The 12,596-nt window shown below is 46.6% G+C and overlaps 1 protein-coding gene across 4 annotated transcripts in view; it reads right to left on the reverse strand.

Annotated features, from left to right (window-relative positions):
• LOC121003482 (ovostatin-like) overlaps positions 1-10,252 on the reverse strand; it is a 58,106-nt gene extending 47,854 nt beyond the window's left edge. For all 4 annotated transcript variants that reach the window (XM_040435367.1, XM_040435365.1, XM_040435364.1 and 1 more), the window contains exon 1: positions 10,113-10,252. In XM_040435367.1, coding sequence (XP_040291301.1) covers positions 10,113-10,180 — 68 coding nt within the window. In that variant the 5' untranslated portion in view covers positions 10,181-10,252. The remainder of the gene's footprint in view (positions 1-10,112) is intronic.
• Positions 10,253-12,596: the final 2,344 nt, after the last annotated feature.

Here is a 12,596-nt window from a genome sequence, read left to right on the forward strand (position 1 = left end):
ATCTTGCTAAGGCAACTAATATTCTTGGTATTACATACACAGATTACCAGGTCGTGACAAGGCTGAAATTTGAGGAGGTTGTATTCTAGGGCTGTTCAAGAAATATGTTCCATATGATCCGAATAGAAGTAAGATGGTCAGGGTTTGTTTAGGGGGTGCCAACTGGCATTGGCCAGCACCCACAGTCTCCTAGAGGGTATATAAGGACAGCAAGGTCAACAGTTAACTAAAACCGAGCATTATGTAGGGGTAGTCTTCTCTAAGAAGTATGGGGACCACCCGAATATGCCTTAAGAGATAGAAGAGGGGGTGGAGGTCATTTACAAAGACCAGATTTTCATGCAGGTCTTTTACTTCTCTTTAGCTATGGCTTTTCTGGCGGAAGGTGCACCAGTCAAAAAAAAAAGCCAATCTGGCTGATCTTCACCAAAAACAAACTCAAGTTATTGGTGTGAAAATGTTACACAACCCAATTGTTGCATGCCCCTGCAACAATATTTTGTTGTGCGAGCATTTTTGAGCCATGTATGATGCTTAGGAGTGTGGCAAGGGTGTGCTGGGCCCTGACAAATGTATCAACATTTACACCAGGCATAAATGATGGTGAAAAACTACTCCAACCAGCTAGCTAGGCTAGTATTTCCACCAGGCGCACAGACTGCCGAATGAGCACCTACTTTATGAAGAGGCGACCACCTCATCATCAAAAAGGCGCATCTTACGCCAACAAAGCCAGAACAAAAGAAGAGTAAAAGACCCAAGTAAGAAGCTGGACTTAGTAAGTGACTCTCTTTATCTCTTAAAGGGGTTCTCCGGGAATTAAGAAAATAAAGTATTTTTATTATAAATATATTCTCAAGTACCTTTCATTATGTATAATGGCTCGTTTTGTCTGGGGAGCAATTAGGGGAAACAAAATTGCCACTGTCCCATTTGTTCACACAAAACCTTTCCTGATCACACATGAGTACAAGTTACTTTCCAACACTGAGATAAAGAGCTGCCTCCTCCTCCCTACTTGTCAGGGATTATGATCCTGAATACAGTTGATAATATTTTCAGCTGAAGATCTGGAGAATTTATTTCATGAGGAGACATGAAGTACAGAGAGGACGGACAGACGTCGGTAATGGAGACTGCATACAAGTGCTGCTGCTCATTAGCCACACCTTACCCTCCTCTCATGTCTCCTCATCTCCATTGCCACAGAGATTCACCTGTATTCAGGATCACGATTCCTGACAAGCAGAGCAGAGAGGAGGATGAGGCAGCACTATGGCTCGTTGTGGTGAAGTAACTTGTCCTCATGTGTGATTAGAGAAAGGCTTATTGCACACGACAGTATATTTTCACGGTCCGCAAAACGGGGTCCCGTTTTTCCGTGATCCGTGACCGTTTTTTCGTCCGTGGGTCTTCCTTGATTTTTGGAGGATCCACGGACATGAAAAAAAAGAATTCAGAATCGGCTTGTTATTTGGTAGTCAAAAGCAGGAGTGGCTACAAAACACAGAAGACATGCAAATATTCCATTCACGTGTCATCTCCGTTTGGGATCCACTCCAGTTTTTTTTTACATTAGCAATACTGTTGGATTACTGATCAAATGCTAACCGAGTAAAGACGGATGCTGAAAATACAGGATCCGTTTTTTTGGGGTTATTGTTCTGACGGATCAGAGGAAGGGCTTAATTATCAATGATGTAAACACAAACTTACTGCTGACACCCTCTCCACTCTGTTGTGGGGCTCTATTTGTATAAGTGTTTAATAGAACAGGTTCTGTAGACATCTATGTGGAATCAGCTGATGACGGTGTAAAAGGAGTGCGCTTCTTATTGGTGCTAACATCGACCTCTAAGGCGGAGTTCATACTTCAGTTATTTGGTCAGTTTTGGCCCCGTGACTGCCCAAATAAGTGAAGTGTGAGTTATTCTAAGGCCTCATGCACACGACCGTATTTTTTTGCGGTCCGCAAAACGGGGTTCCGTTTTCCCGTGATCCGTGACCGTTTTTTCGTCCGTGGGTCTTCCTTGATTTTTGGAGGATCCACGGACATGAAAAAAAAGTCGTTTTGGTGTCCGCCTGGCCGTGCGGAGCCAAACGGATCCGTCCTGAATTACAATGCAAGTCAATGGGGACGGATCCGTTTGACGTTGACACAATATGGTGCCATTTCAAACGGATCCGTCCCCATTGACTTTCAATATAAAGTCTGGAGTCCCTTTTATACCATCGGATCGGAGTTTTCTCTAATCTGATGGTATATTTTAACTTGAAGCGTCCCCATCACCATGGGAACGCCTCTATGTTAGAATATACTGTCGGATATGAGTTAGATCGTGAAACCTCATTTCCGACAGTATATTCTAACACAGAGGCGTTCCCATGGTGATGGGGACGCTTCTAGTTAGAATATACTACAAACTGTGTACATGACTGCCCCCTGCTGCCTGGCATCACCCGATCTCTTACAGGGGGCCGTGATCAGCACAATTAACCCCTCAAGTGCCGCACCTGAAGGGGTTAATTGTACTATCATATCCCCCTGTAAGAGATCAGGGCTGCCAGGCAGCAGGGGGCAGACCCCCCCTCCCCAGTTTGAATATCATTGATGGCCAGTGCGGCCCCCCCCCCCCCTTCCTCCCTCTATTGTAATAATTCGTTGGTGGCACAGTGTGCGCCCCCCCTTCCTCCCTCTATTGTAATAAATCGTTGGTGGCACAGTGTGCGCCCCCCATCGGCCCCCCTCCCTCTATAGCATTAACAACATTAGTGGCCAGTGTGCGGCCTCCCATCTCCCCCCACCCCCCCCCCCCCCATCATCATTGGTGGCAGCGGGTTACTAGCAATAGTACAATAGTAAAAGATTCATACTTACCTGGGAGCTGCGATGTTCGTGTCCGGCCGGGAGCTCCTCCTACTGGTAAGTGACAGTTCATTTAGCAATGCGCCGCACAGACCTGAGGCTGTCACTTACCAGTAGGTGGAGCTCCCGGCCGGACACGAACATCGCAGCAGCAGGTAAGTATGAATCTTCTACTATTGTACTATTGCTAAGTAACCATGGCAACCAGGACTGTAGTAGCGTCCTGGTTGCCATGGTTACCGATCGGAGCCCCAGCGATTAAACTGGGACTCCGATCGGAACTCCGCTGCCACCAATGATGGGTGGCTTTATGCAGACGGATCTTCGGATCCGTCTGTATAAAAACTAACCTACGGCCACGGATCACGGACACTGATGCCAATCTTGTGTGCATCCGTGTTCTTTCACGGACCCATTGACTTGAATGGGTCCGTGAACCGTTGGCCGTGAAAAAAATAGGACAGGTCATATTTTTTTCACGGCCAGGAAACACGGATCTCGGATGCGGCTGCAAAACGGTGCATTTTCCGTTTTTTCCACGGACCCATTGAAAGTCATGGGGTCCGCGAAAAAAAACGGAAAACGGCACAACGGCCACGGGTGCACACAACGGTCGTGTGAAAGAGGCCAAAGACAAAGTTCCTGATCCGGTGCTCAGAAACCCGGTATAGACAGACAATCTTGAATGTAGAAAGATCTTCTTTATTTCATTAAAATGCGCATAAAGAAGACCTTTCTACATTCAAGATGGTCTATACTGGGTTTCTGAGCGCCAGATCAGGAACTTTGTCTTTCGCTTAAGGCTGGGTTCACACGGGCGTGACGGATTGGCTCAGGATGCGTTCAGGGTGCGTTCAGTGAAACTCGCACTATTTTGCAAGCAAGTTCAGTCAGTTTTGTCTGCGATTGCGTTTAGTTGTTCAGTTTTTTCCGCGCGGGTGCAATGCGTTTTGATGCGTTTTTCACGCGCGTGATAAAAAACTGAAGGTTTACAAACAACATCTCTTAGCAACCATCAGTGAAAAACGCATCGCACCCGCACTTGCTTGCGGATGCAGTGCGTTTTTCACGCAGCCCCATTCACTTCTATGGGGCCTGTCCTGCGTTACAAACGCAGAATATAGAACATGCTGCGATTTTAAAGCATTGCAGAAGTGATGCGTGAAAAAAAACGCTCATGTACACAGATCCATTGAAATGAATGGTGCCGGATTCAGTGCGGGTGCAATACGTTCACCTACCGCATTGCACCCGCGCGGAAATCTCGCCCGTGTGAACTCAGCCTAAAGCACCTTTTGAAGGGACTGGACATCCCTCTCCAAAAGGAACTACGGCCTGCCGCAGCACACCCGACGTCAAGATCTTGTATAACAAGCTTTCAATAGGGTTGTGTCTATATTAGCACAACCGTACAAGGCGAGCCTCCATTGCACGTTTTTTATATTATAAACACCCTTTAGAACGTACCACCCTATTGTGTGCTTTTTTTTTTTTATTTTTTATTTTTTATTGTGCCCCAAATATCTAGGCACGTCCGTAATTCCAAAGAATCCTGCGTGATTAGGACAGGTTTTGTGTGTACTGATAGGACGGCGGACATTTTATTTCTCCCGATGATTGCTCCCTAGACAAAAACGAGCCATTCTAAGTAATGAAAGGTATTTGTGAATATATTTATTATACAATAATATTTAAGTATTTACGGTACATTTTTTTAATTCCTGGAGAACCCCTATAAGGCCTCTTTCACACGACCGTATGGCTTTTTCAGTGTTTTGCGGTCCGTTTTTCACGGATCCGTTGTTCAGTTTTGTTTTTCCGTATGGCATATACAGTAATTACATAGAAAAAATTGGGCTGGGCATAAAATGTTCAATAGATGGTTCTGCAAAAAAAACGGAACAATACGGAAGACCATTTCCGTATGTGTTCCGTTTTTTTTTTTTTTGCGGACCCATTGACTTGAATGGATCCATGGAACGTGATTTGCGGGCAATAATAGGACATGTTCTATCTTTCAACAGAACGGAAAAACGGAAATATGGAAACAGAATGCATACGGAGTACATTCCGTTTTTTTTGCGGAACCATTGAAATGAATGGTTCCGTATATGGAAAACAAAAAACGGCCCGTAAACAGAAAAAAAAAAAAAAAACGGTCGTGTGAAAGAGGCCTAAGGGAAGGTCAGGTGGCCTCCAAACAGCTTGACCGTTTTAGCCGTAATTGGTGGGGTCAGCTGGTTTTCTCTTACACATACGAGGGTCTTTAGGCCAGAATTTCACAGCAATGAAAAGCACACCAATTACTAATGTGATCGTTCACCACGCAGTAAGGCGTGTATTATATTCATATGAGGACTACACGCAACCTCTAAATGGTCATTAATATAGTGTGCAACTGTGATATTGCATCAAGAGGTTCTGCAGTGACTTTGTAGGGTCAGTTCCCAGTTTTGAGGTTTTTGATCACCAGCATGCTCCATACAATATGCTGCAGATTTGGTGTACTTCCCTGCTGCAGAATTCACCCACTACTGCATGTGAACCAGACCAAAGCTATAACTTATGAGGAACCGTGTGGAAAGCAGATGGCACAGGAGTGAGAGCATTAAAATGACAGCGCACTCCACACGAACTCTGTTTTTGCAACACAGAACAAATATTTGCTTGTAAAGAAGAAGCAGAGATGTGAGATTAGGCTGGGGCCCCATGGCTGGGGTGGATAAGTCCCCTGTCCCGATAGCAGGAAGGTCATGGCCCAATGTTTTCACGGGGGCTTAGAGAAGGAGGTTAACAACCCAGATCCCAGGTGTAGAGCAGTAGAAGTGCCCAGGCTGTGTGACAAAGGTCCCAGACATAACAGGGAATGCCAAATCTGTCCATGCATGCATATTTTACTTTTCAGAACTTTCTAAGCTTTATTTAGTTTATAAAAGAAAAAAAAAAGAAAAACTTTTGTAGTGTTTTTTGTGGTGGTGATCATTTTTTGTAACATTGTCATTTTTCCTGGCTTTTCTAGTTCTATAGAAAAGCCTATGGGGAAAAGAAAAGGGTTGACTGTAGGTGTCTGCGCATGTAATGCCCTAGAGCAGGGATGGGCAAACTGCGGCTCTCCACGGTTGTAAAACTACAACTCCCAGTATGCCCAGTCTGCCTACAGCAGGGCATGATGGGATTTGTAGTTTTACAACAGCTGGAGACCCGCAGTTTGCCCATCCCTGCCCTAGAGTAAAATTTGTTGCAATTAGGCCTCGTCCACACCTCCTTTAAGGTTTGTCCACATTTCCGTGATTTTTTGCTGTCCATGTGTCTGCAAAAGATCCACGGATGCATGCCCGTGCATTGCAGACCGCTATTTGCTGCACATGAGATCAATTTCTGCACGGAAAAAAAGAAGCGAAGTGGGGCACGTTTACTGTAGGGTCTGTTTTAGACAGTTAGTTTTTTTGGTCGCCTTTACTATTTAAATTGCGCCTGTTTTGGAGGCTTTTGCGCCTTCGACTATTTAGATTTTTACACTAATTCGAAGTTTTCAAACTTTTGCAACTTTATTTCAATATACTTATTTGGGTCCGCCTGAACAGTCTAGTTTCTACCCCAGTCCAGAGCTGGCTGGCTGTTTTAAGTGGTGAAGTGTGAGGGGTTTTTTTTTAAGTTTAACTTCCCTGGAGAAATGCGACTTTTTGCCACATTAATGCAACTTTATTCATGCGCAAATAAATGAGACCAGTCTAAATGAATATGAACCTGTCATACTGAAAAACAACCACCAGGGGTCAGACTAATAGCAATACGCCGAGTCTAAGGCAAGGGCTACACCAGTTTGTATACATACAGTTTATCACGCGCGTGCAAAACGCATTAAATCGCATTGCAACTGAGCGATAAAAAGTAAGCGACTTTGGGAAATCGCGCATTTTTCACTGAACGCATTCGCAATGCATCCGGACCTAATCCACACACGTTTGTCTGCAAGGGGCCCTAGAGTTCTGGAATGTATGAGATAACACTGACACAATGCCGTCAGCGTTATCCAATACATTAATGAATGTAAGGCCGAATGCACACGGCCGTGTTCCGCGGCAGAGAGCGGTCCATGGTATGACTGGCTGGATTCCTGTTCAGAGCAGGAGCGCACGGCGTCATTGGTTGCTATGACACAGTGTGCTTCATGCTGCCGCTGCACTACAGTAATACACTCTCATGATCTATACGAGTGTATTACTGTAGTGCAGCGGCGGCATAAAGCGCACGGCGTCATAGCAACCAATGACGCCGTGCGCTCCTGCTCTGAACAGGAATCCAGCCCGGCATACCACGGACCGCTCTCGGCCGAGGAACACGGCCGTGTGCATTCGGCCTAAGGGTTACATAGCATCATGGATCAATATAATGCTGTGCCACCGCGGCAGTGCTCCAGAGTTCAGGATGGGAGTTGCTACACACTCTCACACGAGCGAGTTCCACGCTCCGGACTCACAGCGTAAGTTGCCTTAGGGAAATGTTGAAGCCGTCCATGTGTTACAATAAGGGCTCATGCACACGAACGTGGCTGCAATATGTGGAGGCAGGACCCATTCACTTAAATAGTCCGCGATCCGCATCAGACGGTCCGCAGCTCAAAAATGTAGTGCATGCTCTGCGAAGGCACGAACAGAAAACCCGTGATGCCACTCCGTGGAGCTTCCATGGGGTTCCGTGCTTTCCGGATTGTGGACCCATTTAAGTGAATAGTTCCACATCCGTGATGCGGTGCACAAACGACCAGTGCCCGTATATTACGGACCTGCTGTTGGTAGGCTGCAATACGGGCATCGGACGACAGCGGTCGCGTTGACGAGCCAGTGATTTTACTCTGAACGTAAATGAAAGGGGTCCTCCCATTAAGGGCTCATGCACATGAACGTATACGGCTCGTGATGCGGACCACAATGCACAGGCACCGGCTGTGTGCCCACCGTTTGCGGAGCAGACCCATTCACTTGAATGGGTCCGTGATCGGCAAGATTCAGTCGCCACCGCAAAAAAATAAAAATAAAAAAACAACTAACTTTGCAGTGTGGAAGCACGGACCAAAATCCCACACAAGTGCTCCATAGTGCTTCAGTGGGCTTCCGCTCAGTGCCCCCGCACCACTCCATATCTTGCGGATTCCGGACTCATTAAAGTGGACCCACTGTTTGCAGGCCATAATACAGACACAGGCCGCACACGTTCATGTGCATGAGCCCTAAGACAGTGGGGGGTCAATTACTCCTCTTGTGTTTGCTTTGCTGGCTGAAGAGGCTCCTAATTAACTACGAGGCGTGCGCCTCATCGTAAATTAGATGCACCTTCAGGCGGAAAAACTAAACCAATCCAGGCGTAAATATTGGCAAGTATGTCAGGGCTGAAGTCTTGGCCTGGACTCCTGCCCGTCCCACCCTAGACACTCCTGTGTGCCGAACATGGCACAAAAATGCATGTGTGACAAAATGTCATGGGGCGGTCAAATAGTCGCAAAAGGGGGTTGTGCCGCATTTTTACGTTACTAAATGACCCCAAGTGTGTCCCCTTTCCACAGGACAGGGGAACTGCTGGGGCCCCTGCCATTCAAGAGAAAAGGGGCCCATGCTCCCATTTGAATGTAGCAGTAGACATGCATGTGTCCGTGACTCCATTCAACTCTATGTGGCGGCTAGAGAAAGACTTATGCTCAGCCATCGCCGACAGCCCTAGATCGCTGAATGGAGCAGCAGTCTGCATGCTTGACATCCGCTCGATTCAAAATGGGGGAGCACGGGCCCCTCCATGGCGTGGGGACACAGCTGTCGGACCCGGGCCAACCAGAACCATATCTCAAAGGCGTGGATAGGTTTTCCTAATGGGACAAACCCAGTAAGCTGGGGCCTTGGAGTCAGACCATGGCTGTAGGCTAAAGGGCTCACGTACACGACCGTATGTATTTTGTGGTCCGCAATAACATCCGTGCTACATCTGTATTTTTTGCGGGTCCATTGTAACAATACCTGTCTTTGTCCGCAAAATGGACGAGAATCGGAAATGTTCTATTTTTTTTTTGTGGAACGGCAGGAGCAGCATGGTGGGTCATCACAACCTGGGGGAGAACTTAACTCATCTACATCCCAAAAAGTCCCTGCAGCAAATTCCTCAGCAGAGATGTTAAGGTCGGGAGTCTTCAATACGCTCTAAAAATGTGCACCGCAAATGGGGTCAAGATTTCATTGCATCAGCCATCAGTGCTAAAAAAAAAAATCCAACCAGATGGTCTAGAGAAGTTTGTGCAACTGTACATTAAAAATCAATACAACTCTATAAGGGTGGCTGCGCCAAAAACAGGCATCGATCCATACTATTTATTGCCGTTTGGGCACATTTGTGCAGTTTTTATGCGTTTTGTTTTGTTGTGAATGTAAATGGGGGTTTTCTGCAGATCTCACCCTTCCACTGAAAAGGCTGAAATCTGCACAAACAAACAAAAACACACGACAATTGACATTTTTTAAAATCTGCGCGGCAGGTCAACAAGATAAAAAGCAAATTGTACATTAGATTTTTCTAATCTCGCACACTTTTCTGGTACTGTATTAGAGCTCATGCACACAACCGTGTACTCTCTCCGTTTTCCTACAGGTCTGTATGCGGAACCATTCACTTCAACGGGTCCGCAAAAAAGAACAGAAATAACTCTACGTGCATTCCGTCTCCGTATGTCCGCATGACTATTCTGCCAAAAACATAGAACACGTCCTATTCTTGTCCTTTTTGTGGGCAAGGACAGGCATGGTTACAATGGATCGGCAAAAAAAGAAAACACATGGATGAAATATGGATGTCATCCATTTTAGTTTTAGTTTTTTCCGGGCCACAAAATTACATATGGTCATGTGCATGAGCCCTTGCGCTGAGATTTGTCCTTGCAAATTTTTTTTTTAAAAATGCACTCACACTGTGGATTTTGTCAAAGAAATATCTGCAACTGAAAAGGAGTTCCATTCATTTGAATGGGCCGGCAAGCACATGGATTCAAATGAATATAGAACTGATTTTCAGTAACAGAAGTTTCTGCAATAAAATGCGCAGCCTCCGAGCGCACCCTGATCCACACCTACAGGGCAGATTCCCTGCACATGGATCTCAGCTAGGAACCTGAGCCAGAGAAGCCCTCCTGTTAGCAATTAGTGAAGCATTCCCTAGTGCATAATGCAGCAATGAATAGAAATACGCTACAGGTAGCCGGACTTACGGGTTAGATCTCGCCCCGGTGACGAGGCTCAGGAGAGCAGCGCACAGCAGCAGCATCAGCCTCCCCATGGTAGCAGACTGACAGCTTCCCGGCTGCTGTGTGCTTTATAAGCTGACACATTGGGCAGGCAGGAGCCGTCCCTTATTTGCATTGTTGCTTCACTGAAGGGATAAGTAGGAAGCAGGAAAGGAAGCAAGGGAGGGGTGCAGGCAAGAATCCAGGGACACCTGTGGCCTCAGTCACGTCTGCCCTCATCCACTTCTTGGAGATTGTTGTATGTAAAAAATGACATTATTGCTATTGAAACTCTTCGCTATATACATTGCACGCATACAGTGATCTCACTGCCACGCGGTCAGGCTTCTGCGTGCCGTTTTGGAAGCTAAAATCAGAAGTGAATCGGAAAAAGGGAAAGAATTAGGCCTCATGCAGACGACCGTTGTGCGTTAGGGACTGCAATGCGCGCAAAACGTACGTGCGGTGGCCCGGGACGGATCGAGACCCATTAAACCTGAATGGGTCAATGATCCGTATGCACTGCAGAAAAATAGAACAAGTTCGATTTATTTATTTTTTTTGCGGTGCGCGGGCACGGACAGAAAGACCACGGAAGCACTCCGTGGGGTTCCGATCCGCGATTCTGTTCCGCCTATCCCTGATTTCGGACCCATTCAAGTGAATGGGTCCGCATCCGCGATGCGGAGTGCACACGGGCCGGCGCCCGTGTATTGCGGACCCGCCGTAGGGCCACGGGTACACAACGTTCGTGTGCAAGAGGCCTTAAAGGGGTCGTCTCACTGCAGCTGATGGAATTTTTCATGTAGAGAAAGTGAACACAAGGCACTTACTAATGTATTGTGATTAGAGATGAGCGAACTTCTGTTTTAAGTTCGGCGTCTAAAGTTCGGCTTCCGGTTAGCTGAGGATCCCGATATGGATTCCGAATTCCGTTGTGGTCCGTGGTAGCGGAATCAATAATGGCCATTATTGATTCCGCTACCACGGACCACAACGGAATTCGGAATCTATATCGGGATCCTCCGCTAACCGGAAGCCGAACTTTAGACGCCGAACTTAAAACAGAAGTTCGCTCATCTCTAATTGTGATTGTCCATATTGCCTCCTTTGCTGGCTGGATTCATTTTTCCATCACATTATACGCTGCTCGTTTCCATGGTGATTCCCGCATTGGACTCGCTTGTGTGAAACAACCCTTAGTTTCCCCCTCTGCGCTGCCGTCTAATTTATTATGTGGTGTGCACCTCGGCGTAAATTAGGCGCACCTGTGGCGGTCCGTGCGTCTGGCGTAAAAACTACGTCAGCTTCTGGCTGCAACAAATATTGTCACACGACCGGTTAAAAAAAGGGATTTTACTCCTCGATTCACAACACATAATCCGCAGCAGAAAAATCAGCAGCCGATCAGTGGCAAAATTAGAATCTGAAAATGGAGGTTTTTTGTTGGCATAAACACCACAAACTACACTGGGAATATCCCTCTAGGAGTCCATTCACACGTCCGCAACGTGTTTTGCGGATCCGCGGATCACGCACAGCGGCAATGTGCGTTCCTCATTTTGCGGACCGCACGTTGCCGGCACTAATAGAATATTGCGGACAAGAATAGGACATGTTCTATTTTTTTCGGGAACGGAATTACGGACCCGGAAGTGCGCAATTCCGTGTCCGGGCAGCACATCGTGCTGCCCCATAGAAATGAATGGGTCCGCAATTCCGTTCCGAAAAATGTGGAACGAAATTGCGGACGTGTGAATGGACCCTTAGGTCCACAATCTGGAAGGTCAGTGCGGAGCGGAGGCACGGAAGCTCTACGGAGTGCCACCATGGGGTTTCTGTCCGTGCATAACTACAGTGAGGGGGCATAATTTGGGCATAATCAATGTGAAGGGGCGCAATGAGGGCATAACTACTGTGCGGGAGAAAAATGAATGCATAACAAATGTGAGGGGGCACAATGTTTTAAAGTGTGTGTAAGGGTTCCAGAGAAAGGAATTGAGCCTGTGTGCGAAACACCCTAGGCACGCCGCTGCTTCAAGGTGTGCTGTGGATGGGAGACATCATAGTAGCTCATCTCCAACCACCAGCTCAGGGAAAACCGAAAATCGAGATGGCGTCTTCAGAGAAGAAAGGCAGAATGTGCCATATAATGGCCAGATATTGTGTTGTCCCTTATGTACACACAGATTATGGCTTATCCTGGAGTCACCTGAAGTGACAGGTAGATGTTGAGGCTCTTTTAATCTTCAGAAAGGATGAAGCATGAGCTAAAATGTTGCATGGGTAAATAGTCATTCACTTGGAGTGCTGCCTGGATCTCCATTATGTCTTCTATAAAGGAACTTTTGGAACAAGTGTGTTAACAGATGCCCCATCATTGTTTTTCCTGTGCTGTTGACTTCTTTTGATTGACCACTTGGAGTCCCAGACTGTTAAAGAATGTGCGTTGGGGATCGTGTCTACAGA

Source organism: Bufo bufo, chromosome 6, assembly GCF_905171765.1.
Source record: "Bufo bufo chromosome 6, aBufBuf1.1, whole genome shotgun sequence".
Taxonomy (NCBI): domain Eukaryota; kingdom Metazoa; phylum Chordata; class Amphibia; order Anura; family Bufonidae; genus Bufo; species Bufo bufo.